An 18,682-nucleotide genomic window follows, 5' to 3' on the forward strand; every position below is an offset into this window, starting at 1 on the left:
TGTTATTTGTTATTACTATCCCTCAAAGAAAAGGCACTTGCTAGTCAGCCTAATAGTTCTCTGTGCTGGCGTCATGCCGCCTCATACATTGCTTTCCCCTTTCAAACCCACTGGTAACATACAAATAGACTCAGCACGGGAAAGAAACGAGATCAATTATCCTTTCTCTTCTAGTGTACATATTTACAAGACCTCTCTCTCTCTCAGGTGAATAGTTCCCCCTTCAGTATCCGAGTAATTCTCGCAGGCTGGCAACGCTCTGCTTGGGCCCGTTCATGGCCACATAGGCTCCAGCCAGGGCGAAGAGCCACCTAAACAACGCGCCTTTGGCGGACGGGCTTCCGAGACCAAGGACCATCCACACCCAGTAGCCGAGACCATGGACCTTGTTGCCGTTGCGGTCGAAGTCGGGCTTCGAGGCATTCATCCACTGGAACTGCTTGAGGTCGGACTGTCGGAACGGCATGTAGCGCACGCGAAGCAGGGTGTCCATCCAGCCGGGCGTCTCCACGACGGTGCGGCGGTGGGTGAAGCAGTCGAAGGAGTGCTTGCCGCGGTAGGAGCCGGTGCCGGACTGGCCTACACCGCCGAAAGGTAGGGTGCTCACGGCGGCATGCATGAAGCCATCGTTGATGGTGGCTCCGCCCGAGGTGATGCTGTTGAGGACTGTGTGGTAGTGGTTAGTTATCGGCACTTTTTGCTGACAGCGGTATGAGAAGGAACTTACCTTTCTCGTTTTCTGATTTGGAGCCAAAAGTCATCAATGAGAGGGGCGTATAATCGACCTTGCGGACGGTAGTAATAGCCGCGTCAAGATCATCATAGGGCAGAATTGCCCAGATAGGACCGAAGGATTCTTCTTGGATCATAATGTCGTCTGTCGAATCCACAAGAACAACAGTCGGTCCGATGTAGAGATCTTCGCGGTCCATCTCACCGCCCACGACGATCTTCCCCTTGGTGTTATCCAGCATCTTCTTCAGGCGGTCAAACTGCTGCTCGTTGATCACGCGAGCGTAATCGGGACTGGCTTTGGCGCCCTTGGGAAAGAACTCGCCGTAGGTGGCGTTCAGCATCTTCACCAAGCCATCCACCACCTCGCGGTGACAGAGAACGTAGTTCTGCGAGATGCAAACTTGGCCTGCGTTGACAGTCTTGCCCCACATGAGTCTGCGTGCGGCGAGGCGCACGTCGGCATTCTTGGTGACAAAGGCTGGATTCTTACCACCGAGCTCGAGGCAGACGGGCGTCAGGGTTTCCGCGGCCTTCTTGGAGATGATCTTGGCTACGTTAACACCGCCGGTGTAGAAGATCTTCTCCCACTTCTCCTCGAGAAGAGCAGTGGTTTCCGGCACCTTTCCGTTGACGATGGTGTAAGCCGATGGGTCCAGAGACTTTTCAACGATCTCCGTCAAGACCATAGCAGTGGCAGGCGCACTCTCCGAAGGCTTCAGGACAGCAGTGCACCCCGCAGCGATAGCACCGATGAGAGGACACATGTTCAGCTGCACAGGGAAGTTGTACGTTCCGATGATCAGGACAGCTCCAAAGGGCTCCTTCTTGATGCGTGGCTTCAGCATCGAATAGCTCAGCGCAATGTCGAGGTCCTTGTCGTCCTTGGCCCACTCCTCGAGGTTCTGGATGGCGAAAATGCAGTCGCTGATGGTCCAGTCAATCTCTGATACGTGGGCATCGTGGGGCGACTTCTTCAAGTCCAGCATCAAGGCCTCACGAAGCTGGGGGGTGTAGTCAACCAAAGCCCAGTAGAGCTTGCGGAGCTGCACCAAGCGGTATTGAACATCCTTGGTTTTGTTGGTCCAAAAGGTGTCACGAAGTTTGGCTGCTATGCTGGGAATCGCGTCTATGGGCGTGATCGCGTAAGGGGCGATATTGCCACTCTGAACGGCCCTGTGCGCCATGACTGCCAGCTAGTGATTGCAGGAGAAATGGGTTGAAGAGGCGAGATGCAATACGAGAATGCCGCAGTGCTTCTTAAGTGGACGTGGCACAGCCTGGATGATGAGTTCAAGACCTGTGTAATGTCAGAAATGGACGAAAAGTAGAGTGAGTTGGATGCGCCGGAGCCTGGGTATATCGGGGGTCAAGAAGCAACACAATGACATGACGTCCCAGTCCAGATACCCCTTGCTTGCTCTTGCCTTGCTGCTAGAGGTTAACTTACCACCCAAAGTAACGGACCGAGGTTTGACGTAGCAGTTGCAATTTCGCGCTCGCTTTCTCTCGCTTTCTCTCCAGTGGAAACAAAGCTATTAATTCACGTTGAAGTATCAATTGAAGGTAGTAAATAGGTTTTTGCTTGTATTGATCTTTGTGTAAATGTCAATGATTGATATATTGAAGGTGGGAATGATGGTCAATTTGATGATGGAGTTACTTTGGTACCTTGCGCGAGCTTGACGGGGAGGTGCATCTCGCCTGACACAATTGGATCAGGGGCAGAAGCCGAGGCATTTGGGCCATTGAAACTCCAAAACCAACACAACTCCGCATCTCCAAGACGACTAGTAAGTACCCCAGGGTGTCGTTTATGAGGGGTTGCGAGCACCGGCCATTGGTAGGCTTTCATGTGAGAATATCAGGATCTCCCTAGTTCTGTAAGATGACCGGTCGATAGGAAGCTATGGATAATGGTCTGGATTGTCTCTTTCGTATTCGAACTCCAGAGTCGAACATATTCACTACCCAAAATTTCCACTGCGTGGTCAAAGGGGAGACCATTGATAATAAGGTTATGCACACACATGACGATGTAACATGGTTGTATGGAGACCCAGCGCTGTCGTCCTGGGTACAACAAATCTGCTATAAGAAACTACCGACGAAATATACTGAAACACTTTATAATGTAAGACATTTGAGGTCAATGAGCCATTGAAGATGAACTCTGACTTGGTCTGCGAACTTGGCTCAATGCCGAACCTGACAAGCAGAACAAAAAACAAACACACTGCGAGAGCACCCTGTCGGACTTACAGTAAATAATGTGACAGCCTGCGAACCAAACCACTGTCCCGACGCTGCGGTTTCCGCGGGCTAGCGAAGTGGGTAGGTTCATATTGAGCCAGCTTGACGATGCCCTCCTCTACCAGTAGGAAACTCTGGTTCATCCAGCATGGAATTGTATTGAGGAAGGGGGAGCTTGGGCCCATTTTCTGATGGCCTCCTTGGAGTCTGTTATCGATAGCGGAATTTTATCGGCAGCGCAACTGAGCCTGCCCCACGGAGGGGAGAGCCCTGCAGTCCGGATTGGCTGCGTTCTTTTTGCCGATACACCAAAAAAGACTGGTGAATGCCGCGAACTTTTTCCCATTGGACTCCTCCGTGACGATCGATCCCATTTGTACTTTCCTCACCCCAAAGACATCTCACTACCCATCGACAATTCCCCGCAGGATTTAATCTCTTTGCGTGCTCTCATCAATCAAAATGGCTCCTCAAACAGTATGTACAACATGAAGACAACGCTTTGCTGTTGGCCCAGTCTCCCCTGGCGATACCTCCAGCGAGATCATGGCGTGAAACAGTAGGCTAAGTGATTCTCCGACAGCAGTCCAAGAAGGCCGGCAAGGGCAAGGCCACCACCAAGAAGTTCATCATCAACGCTCAGCAGCCCGCTAGCGACAAGATCTTCGACACCGCCGCCTTCGAGAAGTTCCTCCAGGACAAGATCAAGGTCGATGGCCGCGTCGGCAACCTGGGCGACAACGTCGTCATCAAGCAGGCTGGCGAGGGCAAGATCGAGATCATCGCCCACAACGAGCTGTCTGGCCGCTACCTCAAGTACCTGTAGGTTGCCCGCTCCATGTCGCACAATTTTCGCAGTCGCTAACTTGCTCGCCCCCACAGGACCAAGAAGTTCCTCAAGAAGATGCAGCTCCGTGACTGGCTCCGCGTCGTCTCGACCAGCAAGGGCGTTTACGAGCTCAAGTTCTTCAACGTCGTTAACGACGAGGCTGATGAGGATGACGAATAAACGATTCATAATCTCTGGGTATTTTCGATGGGTATCACGCTACGGCGTACGGATTTCGCATGGTATAGGGTTCGGAAAAGTTCAGCGCTTGGAGCCACATCCCTCTTGGGATTATGCCGCCGGCTCCGTCTATCTTTAGGCTCGAGAAAATTGATCTAAATTCTCATGGCACTCACCACGTTCCACTTTTGATGTGATTGCTCTCTATTCTATATGCCAACCCAAATGTGATCTATACAGGCAGCGTTCTCATGACGCCTTCGAACGCAACCAGCGCCATTGCATTCGCTGGGAAGGCCCTCAAGAAGCAGGGCACGAATCCTCTCCAGTATCCCTTCCATCCAGCCTCTCTGTACACTGTCTTTGCTGCATCCCCCCATGTCCTGAACCTTGGTGTCCCATCTTGGAGTTGACCTCCCATAGGATCCGTCATGATTCTTTGCTTGACGACATCGCTTGGGTAACTCGTCAACCAAAATATTTGGGCGCTCAAGCCTCCGGCCCAGAAGTTGATTGCCGGGGCGCTGAGGGCAGTTCGTTCCTTCAGTTGTCGCGAAAAGATATCGTACGAACCCCACCAAAAGAAGAAAAAAGACCTGAACAGCAGCGTCGCAAACAAGCCCTTGTAGACTCCGCGAACGCCATGAGCGCCGTAGATCTTGCGCAGACAGTCAATAGGCCCTGAGTACAATCGATCGGTCTTCTTGGCGGAATACTGGATCTGCAGGCGCGCCTTGACGTGTTCTACGGGGGCGGCAATGAAGGACACGGTGGCGCCCGCCATAACACCTGCCAAGCCGTGGCCGAAGGAGGGTAGATGTGCGGCGTGGGAGCTTGATGTCGTCGTTGCGGCGGCGGCATCAGGATGTCGCGAGGACGGGGGCGGACGCACGAAGACGTGTTCGGCCAGCAGGCGGCGGTACACAGTCAACGAGCCGAGCATGATGGAGTCCATGAACATCCATCCCACCAGGGGCGGCGTCGCGCCCTTGTAAAGCCCCCGTACTCCTTCATTGCGGAGCGTCTGCGCAACGCATTGCACTGGCCCGCTGAAGCGTGTCGAGTCGGTGGTCTGCAGGCGAACCTTGATGGTGTCGAAGGGGTGGCCAACTGTTTAAACAAACGTTAGCCAGACTATCCGCACGCACAGGTGTGTGTACCTTCATTGGACGTACCCGATAGCTTGGCAATCCCAGAAAAGACGCCAGCGACAAAACCTTTGTAGTTTTTCGGCTTGCTGGCCTCGGCCGGTTTCTGCTTGAGCTCGGCCGCCATTGATCTTCTACATCGAGGTTGAAGAAAAGGAAGAAGGAGAGGCCAGAGTCCCTAGAGATTACGGCAGCCAGCGAGTGAACGACGTAATCGAAAAATATCCATTATCGCGAATCCGAAGTCGGGTCAAGCGCGGTGCCTGCCTAATGGGGGTTATGCAACTAAGCCGCTGATAACCCCCAATGAACTCATCACTTCGCGCTGGTCCCCCTCCAAGAGCTCCATTGGAATTCCCACCTTCTTCCCAGCACGGTACTTTCCATATAGTAGACTCCACTCGTTTGCTCATTTAGGTACACGCTATAACCCTGCTATATGAGCTATCGAATACGACTATACTTAATCTTAGGTAGGCATGTCCTCTAACACTTACTCTGATTTGTGCAGAGCAATCTACAAGCAACTACTGCACAAGCTGGAAAGACGAGACGAAGAGACCCTGAGATTTGCTGTCAGTGGCACTGCCGCGGGCGTCTTGCATTACGACAACCTCTTGCAGCTTTTCAGCTCACTAGCACCAAGTCGGCAACGCAGTGCTGAAGCCGAGTTTGGCATTTCTGGAGATGACTTTGCCTCTCGGGTTGACGAGAGGAAACTGCACGAGTTCCTGGCCATCTTGATCTTTGCCAGTTGCGATGTCGATGCTGCGCGAAAGTTCACAGCAAAGCTAGTGGCGACCAGCGACTGGCCTCGGCGTGATCAAAGCGGACGAAAGGTTGGGACCTTGCCCGTGGACCGGGGCGACTGTGAAGAACTATTCGGCGATGTTGCAACAGCAGACCAGTTTCTCAAGAACCAGGCTTACTTCTGCACGGTTACCTTATACGAGAAGGAGCAGAACGTATTCGAAAAACACGATGGCCGGCGTTTTCCGTACCTCGAAGAGAGACCGTTGTCTGAAGGCTCTTTTGGCAAAGTCTACGCCGTCAATGTCGCAAAAGGTCACTTCGTCAACCGCCGCGAGAATATGGCCAACACTAAGCCTAGGATGATGGCTCGCAAGGACTACATCCTACGCCCTGACTTTGACGCATCCGAGGAAGCGAATGTAATGAAGATCATCTTGGGGAATTCAGCTCGTGGCCACCCCAACATTTTGGAAAACATAGGAAGCCTCGAGGTCGGCGATACCTACAGTCTATTTATGCCACTCGCCATCTGCGACTTAAAGAAATACATGATGGAAATCCATTCCCACAGCCCGACGACTTCAGCTGCGAAAGCCAACCTGATTCGGAGTGCCCAAGGTCTGGCCGAAGGACTAGCCTACTTGCACAACGACATTAGGACCGCTAACCTCGAGCATGTTGTCTGCTACCATATGGACCTGAAACCTGCAAACATCTTGGTGTTCCGCGAAAGCATAGACGGTGAAGATCGTGACATATGGAAGCTGAGCGACTTCGGCATGTCTCGCGTGAAACTCAAGCACGGTGATCGCGGCGAAGAACCCGAGCGGATGTTTGATAGACGGTTCATACGCCGAAAGCCGGCAGACGTGTCTGTATCGGCGACCATGAACCGGCGGGGCGAGGGCACCTATCTCGCACCTGAGTCTACCATGGCCTCAAAACGGATGAGGACCGAAAGTGACGTTTGGTCATTAGGATGCATTGTTAGCATCGTCTTCACCTACCTTAATGCCGGCTACAAAGGTGTCGATGACTTCTCAGAGTCTCGTGAAAAACAGCCCGCCGCTAAGGATATGGACCGGTTCTTCTGCTCGTCGACCAGTTTCTCGCGGACCCAGACGAACCCGGCCGTCAAAAAATGGCATGCGATGCTTGTCAAACAAGCGTATGCTAGAGGCAAGGAAGAAGGAGACGTGTTCAAAGGAGTGCTCGAATACCTTGACAAGTCGGTCCTGGTTATTGACCAGGACGAACGCCGCAAGGCCACGTCTGCAAAAGCAGTCGCCGCGAAACTCAAGAATGCATATGATCAGTTCAGATCTTTCAGAATCTTGGCTGGAAATGATCCAGAGACTAGCGACATAACTCAGGGACAACCGCCGATTTCAAGATTCAAGCTGAGTCCATTAGTCAAATACTTCAGGTACGCCTAGAGACAAGTGCACCCAACCTGGGACACCTTTCAAAGTGCCAACGTTAATCAAATCATTGTTTGATAGGAAGCCCAGCACCCATCCCATGCAAGACTACTATATACAACAATGGACAATCCCAACGTTCAGGGCCTTTAAAGGCTGCGCTGTCTCGCGTGACGGAACGCTCGTCGCATACTATACCGACACCATGATAGCACTTCACACATCCCAGTCCTTATCCCATACAGGCACTGGTAATTTGGACCCATCCGGGGCCGAATATGTCCTCGAAGACAGAGAGTGCTTTTGGCAGTGTATCACCTTGACCTCGAAATACCTGATCGCATCCACTACGAAGCCAAATTTTGATGTGAGTGGTTTCTTTCTCGTATAGATTCTCCGATGCTGTGTTTCAACGACTAATTGCTCCCCTTTCTCTGAAGTGCTTCATTTTCGACCTAAAACAAGGGCCATCAGTCGATGTCAGCCTCGGCAGCTTCCACCGCGTTTCGCTACATATTCCAGAAATACAAAAGGTCGCAATATCACATGACAGCCAATGGCTTGCGTGTATTGTCCGACATGAGAAGGGGGAAAGGGATCCCGGGTGCCTTCTCTATAGTGATATTCCAGCCCTAGTTGAATTCACTAAGCGAAGGTAAGTTGACAAAAGGACGCATTTCGTTCCGTTTACCTCCTTTTCAATCAAGCGGTGCTGATTTTGACAAACAGGCGAGACTCGGCGTCCGACACTGCTTCAAGCGGAGCAGACTCTGTAAACGAGGAGCCATGGCGTTCTGTCCCCCTGTCGTTTCCGGCAGCAGAGGTGACGCACTTGTCTTTCTCGTATCGGAATGAAGTATACGTCGTCATACAGCCTGAGCTCACAGTCAAGACCCGGGAATACAAGATTCCGGTGCTATGTTTCTCACCGGAGAAGAGAACGCTTGGTACACTTGTCATACAGTCACAGGTAAATTCTTTTGAGAAAAAAGACTCGCACCACTACAATACTAACAGCTTTCAGGGTCTCGATAGTGGCACCGTCAGATTGTTCACCACATTCTCCCCCTTCATAGGGAGGAGACTTGCGCTATTATCACGCGCGAGAAGCACTTGCACGTCCGCAGCGTTCGTCGAGAGGACGTCTCTCGCGATGTACAGACAATTGTGAAAGGCTACCGCTTCGTGAAGGTGCTCACAAGCTGGGAGGACGACAAGATCTTTGCCCTTGGGACACAATCGGCAAACAACAAGATGCTACTCATGGAGTTTGCTCTTCCTCGACCCGAAGGGGAAGTCGAGGTTACAACCCTCGCCCCGTTGCAAGGTCTGTCATACGGCGAAGAGTTCGCAGCTACCCTGTCCAGCCCAACTGATGAGAGATACATCATCATCTCAACATTGCGCGGCACTATCTACAAAGTGGTTCTTCCTAGTTAGACAAACAGCAAGGAGGTCTACCGAGCAGCCGTCATATCGGCAATTCCTTCAGTTCGACGCCGGCATTGCCGCGACTGGTCAAGCGGCGCGTCATGCTTGCGAAGGGTGTTTGCACCCAGTCGGCAGTAACACGGACTCTGGGTGCAAGGGACTTGAATAGCGCCCCGTCTCTCTTCAGTAGCCAATAATAGAACATCATCGTGATGGACGTCAGAACCACCGATGCGACGACATAGATCCAGACCATTGAAGTCCCGACTAGACTCTGGGTCTGATCATCATAGTCGAAGAAATTCATCCCGAAAATTGACTTGCATCACTCTTAGTCAAGTCCCCGCCGCACAGCCAAAAGGGGCTCAAACTTACTGCTACAAAGGAGGATGGAAGGTAGAGAAGAGTCAAAGCTGTAATGAAAACAGCTGATTTGTTCAACTGTATCATACTGCCGTTCTGTATCTTGGCTTCCACTTGGTCTCTGAACGACAAGGTATCGGAGAGCAACTGAGCAACAGATTGGGCGCGGCGCTGCAAGTATTCAGCAGATCGAGCGTAGGCTTGACAGTGACGCTTGTGATTCCGGAGCTCTGTTCCAAGGTGGACGTTCTCTCGGGATGGATTCGGACCCGATAGGTCCACAAGCCACTCTTTCAGCTCGTCCAGCAGCTCGCTCGTGTGCTCCATGAACACAGGCACTTGGAGAAAGCGGTTCTGGAGCCCGACAAGAGTGCTCAAGGTGTCATAGCCTAGCCGCAATGGCTCGTCAATGAACGTTGCAAAAGTGCTGTTCGCCTGTGAATCCTGATTAGAGCCGTCTCGTATGACATCCTTGCAACCTACCTTTGGGAGGAACGTCTTCTCCTGGGCCGCAATGTAATGCCTCCAAGCCGGGAGATGTGTGGAGAGCAGAAGACGATGGAGCCAGAAGGGGTCAGTCAAGGTTGCTTGTGCGTGATCCCGAAGATGCGCTGTCACTCGCTCTTGCATTTGCGACCTCGGCATCGGGTTCAGTAGAACGTATAGGCTCTGCGACGTCGTGGGGTTGTATCGATGATAGAGTCCACTCTGCCTCAGCACCCATTTCCCGTCCGACATCTTGAACTCGGGGTACTTCAAGGTGTACAGCACCTCTATTCACTTCTCAGCGCTTGTGCATTCAATCTAACTAGCAAGTAAAGGCAACATGGCGGGTACTGACCATGACACGATCCTTGCGTGCTCGTTGTGAACGGCACGCCAAATACCTCTTCCAGCTCCAGGTTCCGGGTGTAGAAACACGACGGCAGCTCCGAGAAGGAAGGACCGATTCCGTGTTTCTGTACTATGAGATCCAGCATAGGTTCTGTTATTTGCAAGGGCCTCCACGAGTTGCGCTGGCATATCGAACTACCGGCTACGTATTAGGAATCGTCTGGGTAGTAAAAGGGGCGGAAGAGCCGTACATGACGCGACACGAGTACCTCTGATGCGATGCATCCTCCAAATAATCGGTTAGGTCCTCCAGAGACGTAGACTCATGAGAACGTGCCGCACTCGGGCCGCCCGAACTGGTGATGGGAACATCGAGGATCTTCACGGCTTCGGTAATCTTCTCGACGAAACATTGCAAGTCTTCTGCGCTCATGTTGCGGGGCGGTTGCTATTGAAGTCGGAATGAAGACAGAACAAAGTCTTGATGGAGTTGCAAGGGATAGAGCAGACAATTCAGGAATTTATTGTATAACAAAACGCCAACTCCCGACCAAACCCCATGTTATATGCGATAAAACCCGACGGGCACAGCTGACGGAAGAGAAAGGAATTGTCTCAGGTCTCCCGATCGTTCAGCCCAGCTCCCTGGGCCTAGGCATACTTGCAAAACCCCATCACCAAAGTGTACATATGGCTAATGGGCGTGGCAGCACGCCCAATGGCTGCGCTGCGCCTCCCCTGCGCCTACGCTAATCTGTGTCCCGCACTCTCACCATCAATCCTGTCTGGCGCCACTACATGCGACATAGTCAGTCAGCCAGCCAGCCATCACCGGGAGTGCCGAGCCCCATTGCCGCCGAACGATGGTATGCATCCCTTGAGGGTCCAAACTTACTCGATGTCTTCCTACAATTGAGGGGGTCAAGCAAGTCAGCCGCAACTTCTCGAATGGTGCCTTATGTAGGTAGGCTGGCGTGTTCGAGGCATACTCACATCCTTCACTTCAGTTGGTGCCGTAAACGACCACTGGTCCTCCTTCATCTGCCGCCGTTATGGAGTCAGCATGCAAGAAAGCAACTAGGCGCGAAGGTGTCATCGGCTAGGGAATTCGCCTCGTACCCTGATCTTGAAATCCGTTTGGCCGGGAAATAGTCTCTCGAGTAATTTCTGGAGGCTATCCTTCGTTAAATAGCGGGTGGTGGCATTCTGCGTCACTGGCGCGGCGGGTTTGGCCTGCTTGTTGTATGTCATCGGCACTTTTACTTTGGAGCTGATTTGATGCACTGGATATTTGAAAATGGTAAGATGGATCTGGTAATACTGTTGTTCGTTTTAAAGCGAAGAGGACCGGTCAATTCTTGTCTCACTGGCTTCCGACCACCTAACGCAACTCTCTTATGGAAACAAATGAGGCAGCCGTTTCAGGCAGAAGAGAAACACCAAGACTCAGGTGACCTGTGACTCCATCTACACCCCGCGACACTTTACAGGGGAACTTCGACCGCGGGAATATCTGGGGCTGCTGCCAGATCGCCAGTAGTCAATAGCGCAGCAGGCTGTGCCTCTGGGCAACAAAGCAAGCGAGCGTCATAGGGTGTGCCGAACGTGGCCGCACCTCCACGGGCGGTTCAGCTGAGCGGCTTCGAGGGCTGGGCACCTCGCCCTTGATTGGGTCGTCTGCAACGGCGTCGGGATGAAATGGGGCCCGTCTTGCAGCAAGCAACAGCCCGTTTGAGTCTCGGTAAGCCAGCCGTCTGCACTGAGAGGCCTTCAAAAGAACCCTGGGAATGAGGCTGGTTGATGATCATCTGGTTCTCGCCCCAATTGACGGCGGTCCCAAGTGGCCATTCTCTACTTAACACCATTTTATGCCTTGTTGTGTTTTCCAGACGCTTTGTCGAATCGCAGTGCTTTCTTCCCACGAGAGACACCAAACATGCAGCAGGCCGATTGGATACCTGATTGGTTTCCGAGGTCCAGATCTCCTCGACCACCAAACACCCCGGATCCTGAGATAATCCCGGGAATACCATTGGATTTGTTCGAGACCCAGGACGACACACGACTGGGAGGCTCGAAGACTATAGTCCAAACACTCACACCCAATAAGAGCGACAGCTCTGGAGAGCCAGACGGCGATGTCATTATTCGGCATCCAGAAAAGGTCGTCGTCGAGAAAGCACCCCTCGACAGGACAGTGAGACGGCGGCTACGTGGCATCCATCTATTTGTATGTCCAGCATCGGATCACTCCGACCCCCTATAGATGATGCGCATAGGTAGCTAATCTTCACTACTAGATGATAACTATCAATGGAACCTTGGGCTCGGGACTTTACTGGCGCTGTGGCCAAATCCTTGAGTTGGGTGGTCCGTTGGCTGTGTTGTTGTCCTTCCTGCTTGTTGGACTTCTCGCCTTTGGTGTTATGCAATGCATCACCGAAATGTTGTGTATATGGCCGATCCCTGGAGCACTGCCAGTCTATGTTAGCGAGTTTGTTGATGAGGAGCTGGGCATTGCAGTTGGACTCGCATATTGGTGAGTCTATTGGCACGACAGGTGCCGCTGCCCGGCAATTCGTCGTCGTCTATACGTATCAACAATGCCACTAATGCTTTATGTTTAGGTATACCTATTCGGTTTCATTCGCGGCGTTGGTTGTGACGACCGCCGCAGAGACCGAATTTTGGACCAACAACAAAAGCTTGCAGGGGACAGTCATTTTCTTCGTTCTCCCTGTCATCATGGTCATTATAAATGCTACCAACATCGAAGTAAGCAAATGATAGCTCGGGCGGAGAAGTGGGATGCTAAGGGGTATCTAGGTATATGGATTCCTCGAAGTCATGTTCGGCGCACTCAAGATAACCTTCTTCGTCGTCATCATGATCGCGATGGTAGTGATCAACACCGGTGGTACGTATTCCCATAACGACAGTTTCTTCAAATCGCGCACTAACCCCCCGCCAGTTGGCTCGGAACCGCCCATTGGAAGTAAATGTCAGTTAAGTTGCCATCATCGAGCCAAGGATAGTCGCTTATCAGGAGACAGACTGGGCCGATCCTACGCCAAGCGATAGCAAGGCTGCCGACCACTGGATCGAAGCTTTCTTCATCTCCCTATCCATAGCTGCGTTCGCCTACGTCGGCGTCGAGATTGTAGCAGCGTGTGCGCTGGAAGTCCGGTGGCCCAAAACCGAAGACCAGCGAGCCAGCACAGATCTCAGCCATAGATCTCAGAGCGAGACTCTTATTGGGCGCACCATCAAGTTCTCTTCCATATATATCCCGCTCCTTGCCACGATCGCCTACACAATTGGCGGTCTCTTGGCGTCCTTCAACATCCAGTGGAATGACTCGCAGCTCCCGCGACTGAGCTGGACACAGGACAATGACAATCCAGAAATGACTGGTACAAATACTACACAGTCTGCTTTTGTGGCCATTGCAAAAGACATCAGCGCCCCGTTGGCGAATTGTATTAATGCCTTTTTGATATTCACAGCACTTACCTGCGCAAGCACAAATCTATATGTGGCCTCGAGGAGCCTGTTTGCACTCACGAGTCGCTTGGACGGTGGCCCTGGCCAGCCGTGGTATTTACGTGTATTTGCATACTTCGGCAAAACAAATGGCCGCAAGGTACCAATGCGAGCTATGGTTCTCTCTGCATTGGCATTCTGCTGGATCCCATTCCTGCATCTTGTTGACAGTACTGGCATAGGCAAGGTAAGTAAATCTACATCATACGCCACTCTAGTGACTACTGGAATAGTCTTCGCATGTACCTAGCTCACCCGGCATAGTTTGTTGAGGTGCTGACAGAGATGGGATCCGTCGGTGTCATCATCGTCTGGGCTTGCGAGTGTTGGGCCTTTATTCGTTTCTATCATTGGTAAGCAGCAGACCTTCCAAATAACCAACTCTTTGGAAAAGGGCCCCAGAGCTAATCTTAACCGCTAGTATCTACCGTCACCAAAAGGTCCTGAAGGCCCAGAAGATCTCCCAAGTCCGGCGCTGGGATGAGGATGAACCGAATGACTACCCCTATCGCAGCTCGCTCCAGCCGGTGACGGCATATGCGTCACTCATGGGATGTCTCTTCATCCTCGTGGTATCTAATGGCACATCTCAGTGGATCGGTTGGAAACCCGAGTCCTTTCTGTCTTCGTACATGGCGGTAAGACTTTGCTCTTTGTTGTCTATGGGCCTGTGTTTTCTGAAAATGTGTAAAGCTAATACATACTTCGCTTGCAGGTCATCTGCTTTATTGGCCTATGGATTATCTTGAAGCTGGTTCGCCGGTCTAAATGGAAATTGGTTGATCTGTCGAACTCTGACAAGGTGATTATCAAAATCAGGAACTTGCACGAGGCTCGTTTCAGGGGCGTCGACGAGAAACCTGACCCACCGAGCCTTTGGAATCTTTACGGTCTCTTATAGCACGGTCTACCTTGGAATGATGACTGGATACCGTATAATATATATTTCTCTTAATTTCTAGGCATTTGTGTGATCAGCTAGTCATGGATAACGTATTAACTATTCACGTATAACATAATTACTGTGTTTGTAAAGTATCAGACTGTATATAATCGAATCATGGACCACAAAGGCTTCTGCATTATAGCAATAACACCAGGAGACCCATGAAAAAAACCGCCGCGTACGGTCCAAGTGGCCACACTGGCAGGCCTGTTGTACCTGAAGAGTTTCCTGGGCCTGACTCTGATGACAAATTGGGGTCGGATGGCCGGCTCGATTCGGATGGCAGAGGCGAACTTGAGCTCGCTACAGTTGCTGAAAGCGGCGCGCTACTTGTGGTGGTCGTCGGTGCCAATGGTGGAGTAGTAGAAGATGAGGACAACGTCGGCAGAAAGGTGGAATAGGGAAGACCGTTGTTGATCAGCGACGTCCTTGTCCACAAGTGCTCGAACTCAGTCCCGTCGGGCGGGCCATCGTCGCCCCCGCCCTTGCGGCATATGAGCGCGACGCTGTCGCGCGACACGGCGGCCCCGGTGTTGTTGCTGCTGCTGACGCAGGCGCCGTCGAAGTCGGCGCTGCGGTCGCCCTCGCGCCAGAACCCCGTCATGTCGCGGCAGAGCGGCCGGCGGTACACGGCCAGGTACATGTCGCGCCCATTGGTGCACTTCTTCGGGAACGGGCTCGAGACCCGAAACGAGGTCCAGTCGACGTCGATGAGGCAGCTGTTCTCGGACAGGGGTATGGGCTGGGTCCTCAAGGCAGCCGGGCTGGCGCAGTGCGACGAGTCGCCGAAGGGGAGTACCTCTAGAGCATCACGGGTCGCGATGACGCCGAGGATGAAGAAAAGAGACAGATAGGCCTGAGACGAGTGCATAGCCTAGAGAACAATGTGCTTTATTGTTAGATGCGACTTTTGCTAGAGAGTTGGGTCAAGGATGGTATTGCGGCCGTCAGGTCAGCGCAGCAGCGTGCCTATCAGCTGGCTTCCACTTCATCGTTGGTGATTAACTGGTGCCTAATCTACGGAGTACTGTGATTTGCTTTGCTGTGCCGCAAAGAAATGACATGGTCGTGAGCGCCAAGGTGGTGTGTTCTTGATAACGCCATGGGCGGAAATGATGCTGGAATCACCTGCCTCGGCTACACTACCAGGGATGTATAACGAACGCCTATGAATCTACCCAGGCGCATTGCAAGTAATCATAAGCCGTCTGCGCTGGGTTGCTAATGCCGTGAGTAAATTCCCAATGAAAAAATACTTCATATGATACTGTATATATGCATCATGATCATTACGTCGCGGCGGGTTCCAAGGAAGTGGGGAACCGGTATCAGGGCCATTCACGGAGGACCTATCAGGACCAGGATGATAGCAGGGTGATGGATGATAGGCGCATTGGCTGATCAACACCAGCGCTGCGAGGGCGAGGGCGAGGTCGAGCGATTCTGCGCCTTCTCCCTCTTTAGTCCTTGTGTACAGTCTGTCAGGGGGCCATCGCCATCGACAATATAAACCTGACATGAATAACGAAAGACGTAAGCGTAAGCGCCCTTATGGCGCGTCCTGCGAGGTGAGTAGCATCCCCACCCCAGATCCTACCAATGGCCGACCACTTACACATTCCGCCCCTAGGCATGTCGCGACAAGAAAATCTCTTGCGACGGCGTAAGGCCTCGCTGCGGTGGGTGTAAGAACACCCACGAGGAATGCTGGGTGCCAGATCCTGTTCGGCCATTGCGCCGGCTCCAGAACCCACGAGCGTTGGAGCGCGATGTCATGGACTTAGCAGACAGAATGAGGCGCATGGAGGAAAGGATGAGGGAAATGGATGAATCGAATAGGCCGCCAGGAACGCCCCCGGCGCAGGGCTCAACCCCAGCGACCGCCCTGTCGCATAGCGACACTCACATGGTCACCAATCCCGCCGACGCGGATCACGGAGCCAAGTATCGCTTGACGGTGGACGCATCTGGTAACGTAACTTACCATGGGCTCACCAGCTGGATCAGGGGTCCGAATGTCGCCAGCGAAGCACCGCCCCAGCCCCAGCCCCAGGCCTTGTCGCCCATCCCGCCCGGCATGACGGGCGATGCGCAATACGCCCGCATTCTGCAGGCCCTCGCGACATCCAAGCACATCTCCGTCGCTCCGAGGCTGGGCGATGCGCTTCTCGAATATTACTTTTGCTACTCTGTCTTCAACATCATTGAGCGCTCTACCTTCATGCGTGACATGGCGCTGGGTGGCCCCATGTTCTCCGAATTTCTACTCATGGCCATGTACACCTCAGCGACGAGCAAGATCGACGGCCTGAACCAGGAGGAGCGAATCACCCAGGAGAGGCTCTTCTCCCGCTTGGCCAAAGAATATCTGGCCAAGGAGATGGAAGGGCCTACCAAAATCACGACCATACAAGGTCTGCTGCTTCTCTCTGGAAGGGAATGTGCGACAGGCAATTTGAACCAGGGATGGAACCACGCTGGCCTGGTAAGCTGGATTCTCTACCAGGAGATACGAATGCCGAAAATACACTAACATGCCCCCTATAGGCGTTTCGAATGATTCACGATGTGGGTGTTTGCTGGACCCTGCACTATGCCATGAGACTGTGTAACTGAATTCCTGTAGCTCGGTATTCATCTTGCCCCTGAAAATGTAGCAGGCGTTTCAAACCTCTCTTACGAAGATCGAGCAACTCGAGACAGGCTGTTCTGGTCAGCTTTCGTATGGGATAAGTAAGTGACGTTGCCTACGAAACGGCTTGTTGCAACTCATTACTCACTCGCTCAACTGTTAGGGCTATTTCCCTTGCCATGGGTCGCGAGCCAACATTTCCGCCGCGACGTGGGCGAGATCCTATAAGCATAATTGATTTCGACGATGACGAAGGCCCCTGGACAGCTTATTACGTCAATCCTCTCAACTGCCCACCGCAACTGGCAAAATACGTGTACCAGCCTAAACGACGTGCAGCAGCCTTCCGATTCTTAGCTCGTCTCTGCTTGGTAATTACCCTACATCCAATTGCCTTTGCGTAGCAAGCTAACCGAGGGGGATAAACCCTCCAGATACTCCATGACATTATCGTCGAATTGTATAGCTCTGAGGGCACCCTCAATCCGCATCAGAAACTTGGATTCATCGCGCGGACTCGCCAACGTCTAGATAACCTGTGGGAATCTATGCCAGAAACCATGAAGTTCAACGCCAATCAACAACCACCACCGCCCTGGATCTTCATGTTACAGTAAGTCCTAGACAACCCCTATTCACACATATAAACTGACATGAATAGAATGCTTTACCATGCGTCGAGCATTTTACTGTTCCGCACTACCCTCAGTCCCGTCGATATTGCCACGGCAGGTGGGCATATTGGAGTTTGTTTGGAACATAGCATCACGGCCAACCAGATGGCTGTCAGCTATACCCAAACATTTGGCGCACGTATGACATATGTCGCCGTGTACTCGTCATTCGTAGCAGCGTACGTGCTCTTCGTATCTCTTATATTGCGCTGCATGCATTTCACTCACTAAAACCACCCACAGGAGCTTTGATATCATGCTATTAGAAGCCGAGGGTTTTGACATTCAGCTCGACGCTCTCAAAAGACTACGAGTGTGGCTCGGTATAATGGAACAAGTACGATATTTCTCAATCGGGTGTAGGTAGCATCGTCATCAGTGCTAATTTCCTGTGAAATATAGAGCGTTGTGAACGTCGCGAGTATCAACAAGTCCGTTCACCATATCTCTACATCAACACGAAACATAGTCTCGAAAAACGCCGCGCTGGCCGCGTCAGAGTACGTCCATCACTTATAGATACAACTGATGGAAGCTAATAATATACAGGGATGGACAATGGATCATTTCTCTGCACTCACACTGCACGCCGACCGTGACACCATTAGACGACTCTGATGGCACGGGGACTGGAGTCGAGTTTTTTGACTTCTTTGATCTTTTGCCCCTATGCCGAATCTAACATGATACGAATGAATTCAAATGTACATGACACCGTATTCTACCTATATATAGCAGACCTAGACTAACATGTAACCCCCTATTAATTCTTCCGGATTTAAGGCCGGACATAATTATATAAATGGAATGATTCTTGCCTTCCTCGAAATAACGGAATTTGCAAGCTTCGCACATGCCGCTCGCTTCGCGGGGGTCTCCTATCTGCCTAAGGTCTGCTAGTAGACGAGCTCACTCATTTGTCGATCGCATGCTGGCTGCCGCA

At 52.1% G+C, this 18,682-nt stretch overlaps 8 protein-coding genes across 8 annotated transcripts; 4 read left to right on the forward strand and 4 right to left on the reverse strand.

The window, feature by feature from the left end:
- Window positions 1–223: 223 nt before the first annotated feature.
- On the reverse strand, window positions 224–1,919 carry PG998_000307 (aldehyde dehydrogenase 3H1; the record flags this gene model as incomplete). The annotated part of the gene is made up of 2 exons (XM_066867125.1): window positions 224–666; window positions 728–1,919. The coding sequence occupies 2 exons, from the start codon at window positions 1,917–1,919 to the stop codon at window positions 224–226; spliced, it is 1,635 nt and encodes a 544-aa protein (XP_066735540.1).
- A 1,528-nt stretch (window positions 1,920–3,447) lies between these two features.
- PG998_000308 (60S ribosomal protein eL22) lies at window positions 3,448–3,994 on the forward strand (the record flags this gene model as incomplete). Its single annotated transcript, XM_066867126.1, has 3 exons — window positions 3,448–3,462; window positions 3,572–3,807; window positions 3,868–3,994. 3 exons carry the CDS (start codon window positions 3,448–3,450, stop codon window positions 3,992–3,994), a joined length of 378 nt encoding a protein of 125 aa, XP_066735541.1.
- A 232-nt stretch (window positions 3,995–4,226) lies between these two features.
- PG998_000309 (uncharacterized protein) lies at window positions 4,227–5,269 on the reverse strand (the record flags this gene model as incomplete). The annotated part of the gene is made up of 2 exons (XM_066867127.1): window positions 4,227–5,104; window positions 5,170–5,269. 2 exons carry the CDS (start codon window positions 5,267–5,269, stop codon window positions 4,227–4,229), a joined length of 978 nt encoding a protein of 325 aa, XP_066735542.1.
- Window positions 5,270–5,448: 179 nt separating this feature from the next.
- Window positions 5,449–8,756, forward strand: PG998_000310 (kinase-like protein; the record flags this gene model as incomplete). The annotated part of the gene is made up of 6 exons (XM_066867128.1): window positions 5,449–5,532; window positions 5,616–7,321; window positions 7,398–7,683; window positions 7,757–7,971; window positions 8,046–8,286; window positions 8,352–8,756. 6 exons carry the CDS (start codon window positions 5,449–5,451, stop codon window positions 8,754–8,756), a joined length of 2,937 nt encoding a protein of 978 aa, XP_066735543.1.
- A 31-nt stretch (window positions 8,757–8,787) lies between these two features.
- On the reverse strand, window positions 8,788–10,377 carry PG998_000311 (uncharacterized protein; the record flags this gene model as incomplete). The annotated part of the gene is made up of 5 exons (XM_066867129.1): window positions 8,788–9,027; window positions 9,123–9,545; window positions 9,594–9,883; window positions 9,952–10,139; window positions 10,214–10,377. 5 exons carry the CDS (start codon window positions 10,375–10,377, stop codon window positions 8,788–8,790), a joined length of 1,305 nt encoding a protein of 434 aa, XP_066735544.1.
- A 1,503-nt stretch (window positions 10,378–11,880) lies between these two features.
- PG998_000312 (amino acid permease-domain-containing protein) lies at window positions 11,881–14,388 on the forward strand (the record flags this gene model as incomplete). The annotated part of the gene is made up of 8 exons (XM_066867130.1): window positions 11,881–12,141; window positions 12,245–12,483; window positions 12,572–12,719; window positions 12,771–12,865; window positions 12,975–13,674; window positions 13,752–13,840; window positions 13,909–14,125; window positions 14,203–14,388. The coding sequence occupies 8 exons, from the start codon at window positions 11,881–11,883 to the stop codon at window positions 14,386–14,388; spliced, it is 1,935 nt and encodes a 644-aa protein (XP_066735545.1).
- Window positions 14,389–14,569: 181 nt separating this feature from the next.
- PG998_000313 (uncharacterized protein) lies at window positions 14,570–15,304 on the reverse strand (the record flags this gene model as incomplete). The annotated part of the gene is made up of 1 exon (XM_066867131.1): window positions 14,570–15,304. One exon carries the CDS (start codon window positions 15,302–15,304, stop codon window positions 14,570–14,572), a length of 735 nt encoding a protein of 244 aa, XP_066735546.1.
- A 646-nt stretch (window positions 15,305–15,950) lies between these two features.
- Window positions 15,951–18,421, forward strand: PG998_000314 (fungal-specific transcription factor domain-containing protein; the record flags this gene model as incomplete). The annotated part of the gene is made up of 10 exons (XM_066867132.1): window positions 15,951–16,001; window positions 16,064–16,918; window positions 16,981–17,001; window positions 17,060–17,166; window positions 17,229–17,436; window positions 17,500–17,678; window positions 17,727–17,918; window positions 17,983–18,076; window positions 18,142–18,239; window positions 18,289–18,421. The coding sequence occupies 10 exons, from the start codon at window positions 15,951–15,953 to the stop codon at window positions 18,419–18,421; spliced, it is 1,938 nt and encodes a 645-aa protein (XP_066735547.1).
- Between the last annotated feature and the right edge of the window lie 261 nt (window positions 18,422–18,682).

Source organism: Apiospora kogelbergensis (assembly GCF_038363985.1).
Source record: "Apiospora kogelbergensis strain CBS 113332 chromosome Unknown utg000001l_segment0_segment0, whole genome shotgun sequence".
Taxonomy (NCBI): Eukaryota; Fungi; Ascomycota; class Sordariomycetes; order Amphisphaeriales; family Apiosporaceae; genus Apiospora; species Apiospora kogelbergensis.